Source organism: Zophobas morio, unplaced genomic scaffold, assembly GCF_036711695.1.
Source record: "Zophobas morio isolate AGI-343-1 ecotype UQ-CSIRO unplaced genomic scaffold, CSIRO_AGI_Zmor_V1 ptg000046l, whole genome shotgun sequence".
NCBI lineage: Eukaryota > Metazoa > Arthropoda > Insecta > Coleoptera > Tenebrionidae > Zophobas > Zophobas morio.
This window is the reverse complement of record NW_026972151.1, coordinates 6,027,308-6,045,407: the sequence shown is the minus strand read 5'-3', so window position 1 is coordinate 6,045,407 and position 18,100 is coordinate 6,027,308. Positions and strand designations below refer to the sequence as shown.

At 30.1% G+C, this 18,100-nt stretch overlaps 2 protein-coding genes across 6 annotated transcripts in view; both read left to right on the top strand.

Annotated features, from left to right (window-relative positions):
- LOC135142019 (myotubularin-related protein 4) overlaps positions 1–18,100 on the top strand; it is a 77,071-nt gene that overhangs the window by 19,315 nt on the left and 39,656 nt on the right. For all 4 annotated transcript variants that reach the window (XM_064073653.1, XM_064073654.1, XM_064073652.1 and 1 more), the window contains exons 3-4: positions 8,537–8,741; positions 8,803–8,978. In XM_064073653.1, the coding sequence (XP_063929723.1) occupies positions 8,537–8,741; positions 8,803–8,978 (381 nt within the window). The remainder of the gene's footprint in view (positions 1–8,536; positions 8,742–8,802; positions 8,979–18,100) is intronic.
- On the top strand, positions 16,895–17,683 carry LOC135142218 (uncharacterized). Of its 2 annotated transcripts, XM_064073891.1 has the most exons (3): positions 16,895–17,075; positions 17,126–17,179; positions 17,240–17,683. In XM_064073891.1, the coding sequence occupies exons 1-3, from the start codon at positions 17,069–17,071 to the stop codon at positions 17,671–17,673; spliced, it is 495 nt and encodes a 164-aa protein (XP_063929961.1). In that variant the 5' UTR covers positions 16,895–17,068; the 3' UTR covers positions 17,674–17,683. The 2 variants fall into 2 exon arrangements, with proteins under 2 accessions (XP_063929961.1, XP_063929960.1); XM_064073890.1 differs by lacking the exon at positions 16,895–17,075 and having other exon boundaries at positions 17,116–17,179.

The window sequence follows — 18,100 nt, the reverse complement described above, 5'->3', positions numbered from 1 at the left end:
TTCCGGGAAATCCAATTTAAATTTTCTGGTTCGAAATTTAAACCGAAAATCATTAAATTGTGTGCAAATAACTTCGTAAACCCAGACATTCGTTAATTAATAATTTAGCTCGCAGCGACCCAGTCACTTTAAAACTACGACAAAAATCCCCGATATTGCAAAAACACATTTTTAAAATGGTAATGAGTTTCCAGATGTCGAGTACCGGCTTTCTCGCCGCTACATGAAAAATGCATCGATTTAATTTTAATTACAAAGGCAAACAGGTTCATTTCAATCGCATTCCATGTAGACACATTAATCTTGCATCTTTCCACGAAGCATGTTATTTCTTCATTACCCAAAAAAAAAAAAAGAAATTATGCGTCCCAAGTTTTAAATTTGCGAACGTCGTAGGTTTCAAGGTTTTACCTACTATTTATTCTTGTCTTAATTTTGTTTGTAAAAAGTGATGGATTGTGTTTTTAAAATTCGTTGCAGTGGCGTTTTTTAATTTGCATATATGAAGTCACTTTTCTCACGTGAATCGCGATTTGCTGTGGAAAAAATCGCTGAATTTAGCGAACTTATCGTTCAAACTAACATGCTAATCGAAGTTATTTTAGTGTTTTATAACTAATAAAATCGATCGGTTTTTTAAATATCGAGAGGTGAGATCACGTTCGTCCTAGATTTATTTCATCCGAGATATCTCTCGTGAGAAAAACATTACATAATTTTACTTTTGTTTGTAGATTTGTTAAAAAATGTGAGATTTTACGGGCCGTGATAAGGTTGAAACGTCTTCGCTTGATAAGCTTTGTTGTAAATATTTATTTGTTCTAATGTGGATTCTGTTTTTTTGATAAACTATTGCATTGTAAACATTGTTGATAAATTTACGATCAATCACTTCTATATTCTATATTGAGGTTAACCACAATGGTTACCACAGTGTCTTAGAGATAAAATTTTATGTTCATAAATAATAAAAGTGGCATCACTTTGTTGTACAGGATGGTCGGAAAACGTGTGGGAATTTATTCATTACATGATTAAAAAATCAGTCTAGGTTACTAATTTATTAACAACATGATTTTCACAAAAAATGTGTTGTAATTATACGTATATGGATATGAATCAGTTCCTCCAGAAACGATCAATTAAAGTCCCAGACGAGGTCATTATGCGATTAGAAGCGCTTAGAGAAGAATTGAAGTGAAAGATACATAATTTGTTCTCAACTGACCGGCGTTTACCCGTGCATGCTTTGTTCTTAAAGCCAACAGGTTTAATTTATGAAGTGTATGGTAGATATCGCCCCTATCTAGTGTACACGTCATCTCAAAATTTGGCCAAGCAATCGAAAGCAACCCTATGATTAAAATAATACAACTTTGCTTAACTGTTCTATTGTTTATTATAGAATAATTGGAGGATATATAAAAATAACTGTCTATCTTGTATCATTATAGTATCGTATTTCTGATTCAGTTGTAATGATTAATAGTACTTTTTTATTGAATTTCTGGTATAAATAAGAAATGTAATACCGTATACGCACGTTTGCTTGTTTGTTATTTTTACCAACAAAAAAGGAAAAATAAAACAGATGATAAAAACAAATCAAAAAAGGAGAGGAAACGTTGAAACTAGTCAAAATTTCTACCTACAATGGTGTCATAGCAATTGTATTTTATTTTTTTTTTGTAATAGTAAAGTAGCTGCTTATTGTTTATTCATAACTATTATTGTGTTTAATGGTGTAATTATTTATGGACGTAATTTTCAATTTTCCCCTTTCATGCTATTTGTGGGAATCACGTATTATTTATATATCGTATAAACTATTTATATAACTAAATTGATATGGGCTTAATTTTTTTTATATTAATTACATAACTAGTTATTATAGAAAGTGACATTTCATTTTTCTCTGTGAAATTAAGTGTTAGTTACCGGACTCCACCCGTTTATTTTTTTAGCAAATATTTTCTATTTTTAAAAAGAGTTTACTATTGTTTACTTTTTTTTTTAAATAGCGTACTTATTTTAAGAAGACTTTAAAATATGGTGGAATTTTTATTTGGCGAACATTCATAAATTGAGTCTAAAAAAACGTTAGAATAACAGAAATATAATTTTGAGTTGGCAAAAAAAAACACTGACCTGTCTAGTTGTTCTATCTTGATTTTTTTTAATACTATTTAATAATTGTTGCCGTATTGGATAATTTTGATTATATTTTTAGATGAACACCCCCTTTCACTGACCCCTATCAAATAAGTAAAAATGTATGCATTAAAATAAAAAGTCTGGGCACATTAAAAAAAAAACACGTATATTATTTTACACGTTTTAAATGGGAGTTACTGAGCAGATTTTTGCGATGTCATCAAAATTTTAAGGAAAAGTAGATTGGCAAATTCTCGTTAGAGTTTATCAGGATAATGATAAGCTCAAAACTAAATTCGAGAGTATTTATTTCTGTACTAATTTCCAAAATAAATTATAAAATTTTGTTGCCTAGTTTTGAATTTTTTTCCAAAAATTTGTACAGGTAAGACTTAAAATACGGGTGCATTGGTGCACTAAAAGTGCCTTAAAGCGTGCGTTAAGATTTTAGACCAATCGATTGTGTATTTTCTAAGATAAACTTTCAAATTTTATCCAATGTAATAAGGGTGGATTCTTGATTCACAAGTATTCAAGCATGCAATTTGTGAACTTTAAATACCAAAATTTGAGATGATGTTATCAAGTTGTTTGGAGTGAATGAGCAAACAAATTTTCGTTAGTGATTTTATCATCTTTATGATAACTTAAAGTGATCGCAAGATTTTAGAGTACTCGCTTTTGGATTTTTTATGATATATTTTGAATTTTTCTCCAAAAATCTAGATGTTTAAATTAAAAAATTAGGTTGAATTCGTAAATCACAGGAACGGAACATTATAATTTGTGAATTTTAAAAAGCAGTATTTTGAGAAGAGGCCATCAGGTTTTTTGAGTGGATAAACAAATTAATTAGTTTTCATTACTGATTTGCCATATTTAAGATTACCTTAACGCGTTTCCAAGAGAGTTTAGAGTAATCAATTTCAGATAAATTTTCAAGTTTTCTTGCTTCATTTTGGATTTTTCTCCAAAAATCTACATGTCTAAAGGTTTTTACGTAGGGGTGAATTCATAAATCACAAGTACTGAAGCATACTATTTTGTGAACTTTATATAGAATTCACTCAGCAAATTTTTGAAATGACGTCATCAAGTTTTTGGGGTGAATAAACAGATAAATTTTCATTTGTGATTTACCATGTTTACGACAACCATAAAGATTTTGCAGGATTTTAGAGAAGTCGGTTTCGGTTTTTTAAGATATATTTTGAAATTTTCTAGTCTCATTTTGAAAGCATACATTAATTTCCGCACCCGTGCCGACCAATCTCAACATAGTACTTTTTTTTTTAATTCGCATCGATTTTTGGATTTCTCAGTTTTTCGATTTTTATTTTGGAGTTCTTGCATTTTAAAATTTTTTGTTGTCGATTTTTCAGTTTCTCGATTTTTATTTCGTCAGTTTTTTCAGGCTTCAATGTTATAATTTTTAGATTTGACGGTTTCTCGTTTTTTAGAGTTTTCCATTTTAAGATTTTTTTTTTTTTTCAATTGTTCAAGTTGTTTTTTCAATTATTGAAGTTTTCAGTTTTTCAAGCTTTAAGATTACAATTTTTAAATTTCTCGGTGTTGTTTCTATTTTTTGATTTTCAATTTTGCAATTGTTCGATTTTTTTGTTTTTTAATTTTTTAAGTTTTTTAAGGTTACAATTTTTCCTTTTCCAGTTGTTGATCTCTTAATTATTCGATTTTGAGTTTCTGAAAAATTAAAAATAAAGTACTTCCAAGTTGTTTCGTTTCTTCGATTTTTCCGTGTTTCGTTTTACATTTCTCGATTTCTCGATTTTTTAGGTTTTCGATTTTCATTATGATTTTTATTTTTCTGTAAAATTTTTGTATTTTCGATTTTTTAATTTGCAGGTATTTTAATTTTTCTATTTTCCAAATTGCTTTTTAATTTTTTGATTTTCCATCTTTTTACAATTTTTCGACTTCTCAATTTTTAATTCATCACTTTTTTAGGTTTCAGTGGTATAAATTTTCGATTTTACGTTTTTATTTATTTTTTTTTTTCAAAGTTACACTTTTGTAATTGTTTCATATTTAAATTTCCCGATTTTTAATTTTTCACTTTTTTCAAATAATTATTACGGTTTTTTTTTTCAAGTGTACAATTCTTGGCTTTTCAGTTATCCGATTTTTCAGTTTATCAGTGTTTCGTCTTTTCGATGTTACAATATTTCAATTTTTCCGTGTTTCTTTTTTACAATTTCTTAATTTTTTAGTTTTCAGGTTTTCATTTTAAAATGTTTGGATTTTGAAATCAAGAATTTTTGTATTTTTGATTATTTAATTTAGAGATTTTTGTTTTTCGTTTTTTTTCAAATTTTCACTTTCTCGATTTTTAATTAATCAGGGTTTTCGGGTTTTAATATTACAATTTTTCGATTTTTCCGTTTTTAAGTCTCCGTTTTTCGATTTTTTCAAATTTTTTCAATTCTTCGATTTCTCAATTTTTTGATTTTTCAATTCAATTCAAAATTTCGGTTTGAATAAATTTGTCCTTTTGTTGAACAATTAAAAACTGACAAATCGAGAAAATGAAGGAATAAAAATCGAGAATTTGAAAAATTTATTATCGAAAAATTGCAGAATTCTTTCTCTTTGTCGATTTTTGATTGTTTTGTTTTTTGATTTTTAAGTGTTATAATTTTCGGTTTTTCAAAAGTTCAGTTGAATAAATTTATTCTTTGTTGAAAAATTAAAAAATGAAAAGTCGAGAAAATGAAAAATTAAAAATCGAGAATTTGAAAAATTTTATATCGAAAAACTGTAGAATTGCTTCGTTTTGCCGATTTTTCAATTTATCGATTTTTTATTAATCAGGGTTTTCAGGTTTCAATATTACAATTTTTCGATTTTTCAATTATCCAATTTAATTTCTCAATTTTTTCATTTTTCGATATTTCAAGTTTCATTTTAAAATCTTTGGATTTTGCAATTAAGAATTTTTGTTTTTTCAATTATTCAATTTCTCGATTTTTGATTAATCAGGGTTTTCAGGTTTCTATGTTACAATTTTTCCTTTTCCAATTGTTGATATATTAATTATTCGATTTTGAGTTTCTTTATTTTTGCAGTTTTTCGATTTCTCAATTTTTAAATTGTTTGGTTTTTCAATGTTTCTTCTGCGATTTTCAATTTTTAATTTTTTGATTTTTCAATTTTTCAGTTTTACAATTTTTCGATGTTTCAGTGCTAAATTTTCCGATTTTTCGATTTTTCCGTGTTTCGTTTTTACATTTTTCGATTTCTCGATTTTTTAGTTTTTCGATTTTCATTATGATTTTTATTTTTTGTAAAATTTTTGTATTTTTCGATTTTTGTATTTGCAGGTATTTTAATTTTTCTATTTTCCAAGTTGCTTTTTAATTTTTCGATTTTCCGTCTTTTTACAATTTTTCGGTTTTTCAATTTTTCAGTTTCTCTTCATCACTTTTTCAGGTTTCAATGTTATAAATTTTCGATTTTACGTTTTTATTTTTTTTTTCCAAATTCACACTTTTGTAATTGTCTCATTTTTAAATTTCCAGATTTTTAATTTTTCACTTTTTTCAAATAATTATTAGGGTTTTTTTTCAAGTCCACAATTCTTGGCTTTTCAATTATCCGATTTTTCAGTTTCTGTATTTTTTTAAATCTTCGATTTCTCGATTTTTCAGTGTTTCGTCTTTTCGATGTTACAATATTTCAATTTTTCCGTGTTTCTTTTTTACAATTTCTAAATTTTTTAGTTTTCCGGTTTTCATTTTAAAATTTTTGGATTTTGAAATTGAGAATTTTTGTATTTTTGATTATTTAATTAATAGAAATTTTGTTTTTCGTTTTTTCAATTTTTCACTTTCTCGATTTTTAATTAATCAGGGTTTTCAGGTTTCAATATTACAATTTTTCGATTTTTCAGTTTTTAAGTGTCACTGTCGGTTTTTTCAAGTTTTCTTAATTTTTTCAATTCTTCGATTTCACAATTTTTTGATTTTTCAATTCAATTCAAAATTTCGGTTTGAATAAATTTGTCCTTTTGTTGAACAATTAACAAATGAAAAATCGAGAAAATGAAAAATTAAAAATCGAGAATTTCAAAAATTTTATATCGAAAAATTGTAGAATTGCTTCGTTTTGCCGATTTATCAATTTCCCGATTTTTAATTATTCAGCGTTTTCAGGTTTCAATATTACAATTTGTCGATTTTTCAATTATCCAATTCAATTTCTTAATTTTTTCATTTTTCGATGTTTCCAAGTTTCATTTTAAAATGTTTGGATTTTGTAATTAAGAATTTTTGTACTTTTGATTATTTAATTTATAGAAATTTCTTATTTTTCGTTTTTTCAATTTCTCGATTTTTAATTAATCAGGGTTTTCAGGTTTCTGTATTACAATTTCTGTATTTTTCAGTTGTTTTTTCAATTGTCCACTTGTTTAATTTCTCATTTTATTTTATTTTTAAAATGTTTTGTTTTTCAAGTTTCATATATCAATTTTTGATTTTCAATTTTTCGGTTTTTTCAATTTTTCTTTATTTTTTCAATTCTTCGACTTTTCAATTTTTCAAAATTTCGGTTTGAATAAATTTGTCCTTTTATTGAACAATTAAACAATGAAAGATCGAGAAAATAAACAATTAAAAATTGAGAATTTGAAAATTTTTGCAGTTTTTCGGTATAAAAACTGCGAAATTGTTTCTTTTTGTTGATTTTTTCAATTTATCGATTTTTAATGATTTTGTTTTTTTATGTTCAGTGTTACAATTTTTCGGTTTTTCAAAAGTTCAGTTTGAATAAATTTGCCCTTTTGTTGAACAATTAAAAAATGGAAAATCGAGAATTTGAAAAATTTTATATCGAGAATTTGCAGAATTGTTTCGTTTTGTCGATTTTTCAATTTCTCGATTTTTAATTGTCGCATTTTTTAATGTTTCGGTGTTTCAGTTATTCGATTTTGCAAAATTTCATTTTGATTAAAATTGAAAATCAAGAACTTGAAAACTTTAAAATTGAAAAATTGCAAAATTGTTCCGTTTTTCGATTGTTTGATGTTTCAATTTCGGGATTAATTTTTTCGTTTTTACAATTTTTCAATATTTCGGTGTCTCGATTTTTTAGTTTTTCGATTTTCATTTTGAAATTTTTGGATTTTTCATTTTAAAATTTTTGTATTCTTCATTGTTTCAATGATTTTCCAATTTTTTGTTTAGATAAATTTGTTCTTTTGCTGAAAAATAAAAAAACACGAAATTGAAAAATTAAAAAACCAAAAGTTTAAAACTCAAAAAATTGAAAAATCGGAAAACTAACAAAGCAAAAAATGGAATAATTGAAAATCGTAAAATCGAAGGCTGGAGAATCTGAAAAATTAACAAATCGGTGCCATTTAAAAAAATTGTCCCACACAATAATAAATATAAAAACAAATGGTATGGTTGTCCCTAGGTAAATTTTCAAATTTTCTTGCATAATTTTGAATTTTTCTGCAAAAATATATACACGTTCAAAGTAAAAAATTAGGGCTTATTCATAAATCATAAGTACTGAAGGATACTATTATAAAGCTTAAATAGGATTCAGCCAGTAAATTTTGGAGTGACGTCATCGAATTGTTGCTGTGGATGAACAAACAATACAATACAAGTAAAATGATCTGAAAGTTTTTCGAAAAATAATTACTCAAAAAAAAAAAAATTAAAATTTATTCGCACGGAAGACTGGTAGGAAAATTGGAAGTTAGCCGTTATACTACCACGCATACAGCTAGAATTTCTTTAGTTCGCATACCTTGCTAAGTTTTTCGTTCACACGACGTGTTATTGTTCTTACACCACAAACCCGTAATAATTCTAATTTTACTTGTTCCAGGGGAAGTTGGAAATTATAAAATTTAAATACAAAATGCAATTTAACATAACCTACTTCTACCATTACCCAGCGTAATGTTAGAAAGAGAAACGAAATGAAGAATAGAATATTCATTCATTAAATTGCAAATAAATTTCACATTTTTACCGCATTTCAACCCTTTTAATGACAATTACTTGCAAACCAAATCAACTTTATACTACCATTATTTAACTTGCAAATGTTGTTTGGGTGCTTTATTTTTTATTTACATTGGCACCTGTTACCACAATAACTCGATTTGCAAATAATACATAACAATGTAGTCAGAAAACGAGAAAATTCCAGCACAAACACAAACAGTACGAACGAGATACAGGTGATAATGTTTTAACAAAATAACACTACAGCAGGAAAACAACTTTTATTAGAAGAATTTTCTTTGGTGCATTTTTTCACCATTATAAGATCTCGTCCCATGACTACCAGACTTCGCTAGTTCAATTTGCATTTTCGATCTAGTCTAATCAAAAAAATTTTTCAGGTGTACGTTCAGTAACAACGAGACTTGTTTGGAGTGGTTCGATCGAATTACGAAATTCAGCGAGGCGCCACCCGGCCTCGAATTCGAGCAAGTCTTCGCCTTCTACTATTTCATCTGGCTGCAGAAAAAAGGCGGCGAAGAGTTCGAGGAAAGACTCAACAACTTGAAACAGTACACGTTTAACTATGCATTATTCAAGCGAGAGGTTCGTCACTTCGAAACGAAATAAATTTTTTATGGGCTCTAACGTTTTTTGCGTGTCGCAGATGGAGAGGTTGCAGTTCGAGGGCGACTCCTGGAGGATCAGCGAAGCCAACAAAAGTTACAAATTGTGTTCTACTTATCCGCCGTATCTTATAGTGCCGTCTTGCATCAACGATGAAACGCTCGAGGCCGTTGCGAAGTTCAGGAGTTCGAGGAGGATTCCGGCGGTGGTGTGGAGGTGAGTTTTTGTTGTTTGTTTGATGAATAAACGGTGAGGAAATAATGAAGACGATAATTAGAATGAGGTCACGTAGTGTCTGCGACGAAAGTTTTGACCGAGATTTATGGTGTGCGGTTGGGGAATTATAATGTGGGAAATTGATAGAGAGGCGGCTTGGCTTTGTAGTTTTGACGGGTTTAAGTAAATTATAAAAAAAAGATCGCAAGTGTGAAGTTTCGCTATAACGAGGCGCCAGCCGAGTTGTGGAATCGTTCGAGAATGTTAATGGGTTAGTTCCGTGACGCAGATAACTCTATCTGCTACTTCAGAATTTGCTTAAAATGAGTATAAATAATTGAAAGAGATCTCTACGTGTGATAGTCACTCATTTGAGTGGGGTAGATAATTTTTCCCACTGTTGCAGATAACTATTGTTTCTCTATTTCTAGATTATAAAACGATTATTTAAACTATTGACATTTCTTATCATTTAACAATTGGTTGACGTTGAATTTAAATTCAGGAAATAATTATGACTAAACTTTTGCGGGGGCGATAACCTTTATTTATAAATTATATAGCATTGATTCATCCCTTATAGAAAATTCATAACTCAAACAATATTTAATTAATAAAAGATTACTTGTTTCATTTCATGGGACTGGAGCATTTACATAAATTTGGTTCATTCATTTCCTCAAGAAAAGTGATGACGTCATCCGAAAAAAATGAAATCAGTGTGTACGTTACGCGTGAGCTCGCCCATTATTGTACTCCCGTGTAAAGAAAATCCTCAATTCGTTTTGCTTTTCTGTTATTATTGTATTGACCTTCAGAAGTTCTTATTCTTATCCAGTTATGAAACTGTTAAACAAAAAAACTGTTACGATTAACCATAACAAACAAGGTATCAAAACAAAGTTCATTGAAAAATAAAAACACGATAAAGTACGGTTTGTTCCATTAAAATCGATAACGTTATTGAATTTTTTTATAATTTTACGAAGTCAACGCACGTTTTATGCAAAATCACAGCTTAAGCCCGACTTGGTTAGATATAATATACCTTTTCCCGTATTTGTTTGAAAAGTAAATATAAATTATTTTATGCGAAACTCCAAAAGCGAATTTCGACTCGAACTGAATCCTTTGATCCTATTAAACCCAACCCGTCCCGACCACAAAGTATGAAATTTTGCATTCGGTTCTCCCGATTTAATAATTTTTCGGTGTTTATTGTTTTGTGACGACGGAATTGCCGTTGCCGCTTTAATTATTCGTGGACTTCCGAAAGCGGCTTTTTTGTCTTTCGTGGTGTAATGATGTGATGAATTATTCGGGATCCTGAGAGAACTGAATAAACGCTGTTGAATCTGTCCGATGATTTGCTGACCGCATCTTTTGTAAATTATCTACGCAGCGTTGCTTATTGTAGTTGTGACAAGTTCAGTAAACATGTGATTTGGGTTTAATTAAGTTGATTAAAAAAATGGGTATCTCATTTGTATGAAGATCTCTGCGAGGGAAAATGACTCATTTATGTTTTTAGATCTGTGTGAATTTTGCTAATTAATTGGGATAAGAATTTATTGTTTCTGATAAATTGTTATTAAAAAATTGTACTTATATGCATCATGGTGATTTATAAAGTAAAATCTGAAAGCTTCATGATTCCAATACGAAATTGACTATTAAAACCTATATGAATATGCAACATAGATCTGTTTCTTGAATGCTTCTGGTTCTCGAACGCCGTTCATCACCAGAACTTTCTTGACTGCGATTCTGGTGTCTCACGTAAAACTTTACCCTCTCTGATTCTGATCGTCGCAATCAAAAGCCATGTTCTTTTAAAGTCCGTAAAACAATAACTAATCTATAACGTGACATTTATTTTAATAACTCCTATTTTCTCGCATTTTATTGCTAATGTGACGTTAAACTTATTATGCTGACCCTAATAAATTGTTAAATAAAAATTTAATAAAAAAACATTCAGCGGCAGCGGCACCAGAGCGCTATAAGAGTGTGGCGATCGAACCATCTCAATTTCATTCTAGAACACAGTAGAATTACCCATAGGGGGCGTTGTAGCACGAGCGGAGTTTGGGGCTCCTGGTCGTGGCTGTTCTCCCCCCACGACACTGATTCTATTTTATTGCAAGCATTGCTGGACACCACCCCTCCGTTACGAACATGCCGTACGAGCAGGCCGTTACGGTCGCAAACTCGTGTTTGGGTCTCGACTATTGGGTCAAGTCGACAGCCTCATGTCATCCTGACCACCCCTGACTTTTATTCAACAAGTGTTAAGTTTCAAAAGAGTAATAAACAAATTTTTAAACAGCTAAGAATTCTTATCTGAGATTAAGATTAAGCATCAGACAATTATATGATGGAAGCATTAATTAACAAAATATTTACAAAACAAACAAACTAGCAAAAATTTATAAAAATAAAAGATCTGGTGTCAAATAAAACTTGTGCAGACAAAAGAATTACGTGAGGTTAGGAACTGAAGAGCATGAAAATTTACGTTCAATTTAAAATATACAGCAAATTACAAAAAAAATTGTATGAGGTGAAAAATTGCAAAGCTAAGAAAATTATATGAGTTTAATATTTTATGTCCATTCGAGTTATTGGTTAATTTTTAAAAGTTAAGTTATTCAGCTGCATTGTGGGCCATCGTTTTACTTTCACCCAAACAAACACAAAAAAAACATAACTGACAATCTGGAGGTTCAAAGTGGCGTCGGACGAATGCCGCGTTAAAAAAAAATGCGTCAAAAATATGTCTCCCAGAAATGTGATCATTCCTGTGGGTCTGAATCAAAGGAATAAAATGCACGTCCCACATGAACCACAATGTTGTAAATTTGTTCAACGAGATTTTACAGTTCAAACATATGCTCGTTTTGGAAATACTCTTTCAACATGGCCGCTGCCAGAATAAAGAATTTACCTGATGTCAAATTATGCCACACTTTATCAACGATTCAAAGAAAGATTTTACAGGATGTTAAATGATGCCTTGATCCAAGTGACTGTTACTTAAAACCATGAGCTTTGAGAGTTTATATCGTGGACTGTCCCCAGCTTATCCCAAACAAAACACACGATAAATAAACACAAAATGCATCCAGCGTTGATAATAATTGCTTAAGGTGACTCGCTAGACGAGGTATAACATTTTTTTGGTTTTTTGTATGAAAACATGATATTAATATAGATGTATCATACATCAAACTGCAGCTTTTTTCATATTCTAGAGCGCAAAGACCAGTTCAATCAACTAAAAAAATATGGCTGAGAAATATCGTAAAAAAAGCATCATTGTATGTTTTCTTTTCAAGTTTTTTGAGTCATAACCATCATAGAATCGCTTGAAAATTCGCACATGAATAAAACTTCACTTTTTACAGGGCGCAGAGTCATTAAATGTTTGTTAGTGGTACAATTTGTTTAAATAATAATGTGTTTATTAAAATCAAAATATACCACAAATTAATGCAAAATACGTAGAATAATTTTAACAGGAATATCAGAGGAAAATTAATGATCTATTGGTTAGCAGAGTTTTTAACAAAAACTAACAATTATTGAAAAAAATGGGTATCAATTCGACAGAATTTGAGCAGTTAGTTCAGTACTTTGCCGATAGGAGCGCCACTAAAATTTACGGAAGCGACTTTCCAGGTAAAACCCTTATCGCCTGCTCTACCATAAGCTGATTGTTAGAGTTCTCGGCTGATTTTTCTAATTTATGGCAAGGAACTCAGTTTTATAACAAGCCGCCAGGACCGGCCGTAGTAATCTATTGTTAAGGAAATTAACTTTTACGCAATGAGGTACTATCATAAAACCGAATTAAAACTGGGGAACTATAATATTTTTACTCCACTCAGGTTCCTGAATTCAATACACATGATTACTAAAAATTCATTGTAATATTATTGTTAATATATATTTTGCTTTGTTAATTAATAAAACTAATAAACATATTTATAATAATAATAAAAAATATATAAAATACAGCTTTTGTTTAACACGTATAAGTAGCTAAGTGTATCTACTACTTATCCCAGAAAGGAGGTGTTTTAAAAAAGCCCTACGCACAGTAACTTTTCCCTTCATTGTTTACTCGAAAAAAGTGCTCCTATATGTTTTCATTTGCCGAGAGATCATTTTCAAAATATAGTTATAATAAAAATATGCAAGTCTTGGTGATGAAAAATGTACTCTTAATAAATTATTAAAGTACATAAAAAAATAGAAACAAGTTTTATTTATTTAAAAAAAATCTCTCGCAAAGGCAGGTTCCTCTTTCTTCAAAATAAAATCTGCCAAGTTTATCTGCCATCTTTTTACATATATTTCTTCGTCGTTATAAATTTGTTCTATATTTATTCCTTTGGGTGTCCATACAACAAAATAAACTTGTGAAATACGCGTAACAAGCATTTGTCCCTGGATTTGAAAGTAGTAATCATGATTTTTTTTTAGTTACAATTCTCTGTCTGTCAATGTACAAAATTTGATTTTTTTTTTCTAACCGTTTCTTCGGGAGACAAATCTTGCGATTTTGAAGGGCATTTAATTTCGACTAATGCACTCCTATCCTCTAGAACCCTGTCTGGACTAGCAACCAAGTGAGGTAATTGTTTTGAAATAAACAAGCCACACCGTCCAGTTTTTATATTTTGATTTATTTCAAAATATTTGGCAGCTTCTTCCTCACTTTGCTGTCCATAGTATGTATGACTATTACCTCTAAATGTATTGTACAACAGAGACTCCACAGTTTTAGCTATTGCTGTAGTCGGTCTAAGTTTGTAAATACGTCCAAAATTTGAAGCCGTAACCCTAATTTCTCTTTCTTTTGCCCAAATGTTCCTGTTGCCTAGTGTCTATTTCAATTTGGTCTAAATTCACAGATAATTTTCTCAAAAAAAACTTTTTGGCTGTTACAAATGTTTCTACATCCATGACAGGATTTTCTAAAAAATATTTAAACCATAATAGCAGTCGGCACCAGCATACGTAAATTTTTTTACGACATATTTTTTTACGAATACTTTGTCTAAGACGAGCTTGTTTTATAGACGAACGATATCTTTTGTTATTAAACCAGGACCGTTTTAATCACATTTACTTATCCCCTCTAAAAAATTGATGACGTCACCTCAAAATTTTGCTGAATAAATCCTATCTAAATTGTATAAAATATGATGAGTGTCTTTTAGCGATTTATCATTCCATTCATGTTTTTTGGATTTGCATATACAGGATGACCCCAAAAATTAATGAATGCGTAAATTTATTTTATTGATTTAATCAGGAACTACAGAACCCAATGCTTTGAAATCTTGCAAATGTTTTAAGGTTATAAAGAGCATAATAAATTTTTAGTCATTTTTTCTCCCCTCCAAAAAATTGATGACGTCAGCTCAAAAGTTTGCGGTATAATCCTATTTAAAATTTACAAAATATGATGAGTCTCTTCTTGTAATTTATCATTCCATTCATATTTTTTCGATTAGGATATAAAGGGTGACTCAAAATATTTAATGAATGCGCAGATTTATTTTATTGATTTAATCAGGAACTACAAAAGCGAATGCTTTGAAATCTAATGTGAAAAAAAAAATAGGCATGCAGTCGTCATGTTTCCGATAGCGAGGGAAGTACTGTCTAAACTCTAGACCAATTTTTTTGATTTTCCCATTTTCCATTTCTCAATTTTTCAATGTTTCAGTTTGGGATTTTTTCACTCTTTCGATTCTTTAATTTTCCTTCCATTTTTAGGTTTTTCAATATTTCAGCTTTGGAATTTTGCAATATTTCGTTTCTTCAATTTTTCAAATTTTTGATATTGTGTTTTCTCGGTTTTTAAATTTTTCGATATTTTAATTTTTCAGTTTTTAAAGTTTTAAGTTTTTAGATTTCTCACTATCTCGACTTTTCGATTTTTCAGTTCCATGATTTTTCAATTTGTCGAATTTTTAAATTTTAGATTTTTTGTTCTCGATCATTCAATTTTCTGAGCTTTCAGGCTTAGATTTTTTTGTTGTTCAATTCTTGGATTTTTAAAATTTTTGTTTTTTAAATTTTCCTATTTATCAACTTACTGGGATTTCAATGTTTTGATTTTTTGATTGTTCAATTTCTCGATTTTTTGAATTTTTAGTTTTTGATACCATTTTTTTTTTTCAAAAATTTTCAGTTTTTCAATTTATTAACTTTAGGATATTTCAGTTATACGATTTTTAAATTTTTTTATTTTTCAGTTTTCAATTTTTGACGTTTCTAAATTTTTCGATTTTTCAACTTTTCGATTAACTGATTTTTTGATTTTCCCATTTCTCTATTTCTTGATTTTTCAATTCTGTCTTCTTCAATTGTGATTTTTCAATTTTTCGATTTCTGGATTTTTCAATGTTTCAGTTTTGGATTTTTTCACTTTTCCGATTCTTCAATTTTCTTTCGATTTTTCAGTTTTTCAAGATTTCAGTTTTGAATTTTTCAATTTTCCTTCCATTTTTCAGTTTTTCAGTATTGCAGTTCTGAGATTTTGCAATGTTTCGGTTCTTCAATTTTTCCATTTTTTGATGTTTCGATTTCTCAGTTTTTCAATTTTTTGATAGGTATTTTAATTTTTCAATTTTTAAGTTCTAGATTTTCCGTTAATTTTTTTGTTTTCCTTGATGTTTTGATTTCTCGATGATTCGATTTTTCAAGTTCTCGGTTTAGATTTTTTGGTTTTCCAATTCTTCGATTTTTAAATTGTTTAATTTTTAGATTGTTCAATTTCTCGATTTATAGATTTTTCAATTTTTCGGTTTACCGATTTTTTTCATTTAAAATTTTTCAATTTTTCAATCATTAAGTTTTCGATTTTTCAATTTTGGTGTAATTTGAAAACGGTATTAATAATACATTTAGGCGAATAAACTAATAGATGGGCTTGATAAGCCTTGTTTGCTCTACAGTGTCTAAATTGTGTTTGAATAATATAATAATTATCTCGAAAAGAATATATCAAAAGAATACGAGAAATGATTATTCTGTGCTGAAGGTATGTTGTGGGCCGCCTGTCATAAATTATCATTATTCTGCATTATCGGCTTACGATGCTTTTATGACCCACGTCCGGTAGTCGTCTATCCCAGCGCGTCAGGTAGATTTAAAGAAGAATTGCTGGTTGTGTGTAAGGCAACAAATGGCGCCCAATTCAAACTTGTCTCTCGTCTAGCGTTCCCCCTTAAGGGAACTTTTTAATTCCCCGGACCTCAGTCCACGATATTATAAATTCCATTTCACGGTCTCTTCCCAGAGTGGGCCAACGTTAGATGATTTAACTGCCCTAATGGCCGGTTTCTCGAACCATATTTAACTGGTCTGTTAACTAACTGTCCGTTAAATTTATCGGACAGTTAAAATTCAGTTCGGTTTCTGAAAACATTCTCCAGTTAGTTTGTAGGTCGGATAACTAACTGGCGGTTGTATCCTGAACTAAGGATTTTTTTAAAATCGCATAGATGGCGCTACTATAAATGTGGGTAATTTTTGACATATTCAAATATCAAAATGGGTGATAAACGCATTAGAGGTAAAAATTTCACCGAAAGAGAGAAAAATATGCTTTTTGAACTAGTTACGGCCGATTTTAAAAGTGTCATAGAAAACAAGGAGTCAGATGCTATAACCGTGGCCAAAAAAAATTTGACATGGCAGGAAATTGCCCAAAGTTACAATGCACAGTGTGAAACGGGGCATCGCACTGCCAAACAGTTGCATGCCTTGTATGATAATATGAAGAAAACGGCGCGCAGCAATTTATATTCCGACAAGGTAAGTGTATATGCAGTTTTCAAATCCCTGCAATGAGAGAAGAAAATGGATATACTTATAAAATGTAAAATATGCTTTATTTTTAGAAAAGTTCATACAAAACAGGCGGGGGCACATTTGTACCTAAGAGTACCGCCCTGGATGCGAAAATAGTAACAGTTTTAAAGGACCAATTTCAACCGCTCCAGAACAAATTTGATTCTAGTGCCAGCTATATCGAAGGGCAACCAAAACCAAGTTGTTCTGGATTCAATATGACAGGTATAATATAACATAATTATAAGTAATATACAATGTAATTATGTTTCTAGAAAAATACAACATCGAAGACTGTTCACTTGAATCTGCGGATGCACTATCAGATGGTACTTAATACATGTACAAACCTCAAAAACTAAAGCATTGTAATAATTTATTCTGTGCAGACACACCTAACACACCAGGACGGGTTGAGGTAACGAGAACTTCACCTACTGAATCCGTAGCTTCTGCAACTCCTTCTCCCCCTCCTCAGCAGCCAGTCAAAGGAAGAACAGCCCAAAAACGCAAATTCCAGATGCAATCAGTGCAAGTGCCTAAAAAAAGAAGCACCTGCGCTGAAACCATTTCTAACAGATTTGTAAGGCGCAAAAATTACAAAGATATGCAAGACGCCGAAGTGCAAAAGTTAAAGATTGACATTTTAAACATCGAAAAGGAGTTAAAATTAAAACAACTGGCCGTTGTACAACAACAATTGGACAACGACCGAAAACTGTTTGAACTAAATTTTCAGCATAGAGTGGAGGAAATTAGTTTTGAGCGAAAAATGCGGCAAATGAAACTTAATAGGTTGCAAGCAGCAGAGGAAGATATATAGGTGTTTTTGTATTAATTTTTTGTAAATATAAAGTTTTGTTAGTTAATGAATTTACCTGAAAACTGTGTCTATTAGTGCTCTCCTTGCAGCATTGCCACCTGGAAAATTGTCATTGTTAATGTCATTTTCCACATCTTCATATTGCTGGATTGCTTCAAAATCGTCAGCTTGATCATTTTGGCTAATGGCAATATTATGCAGCACTGCAATTGCTAATAGGATTGTCAAGGTGTTCTCCAATTTTGTTCGTAGTCCCAGAGATAGACATGCAAACCTTCGTTTCCAATTCCCGAAACAACGCTCGATACAATTTCTAGTTGCTTTGTGGGCTGCATTATAATTACGTTCTGCTGGAGTTGTTGGATTTAGAAGAGGGGTCATTAAATAAGGTGTACAACCATAGGCACTATCTCCAAGTATGTACGAC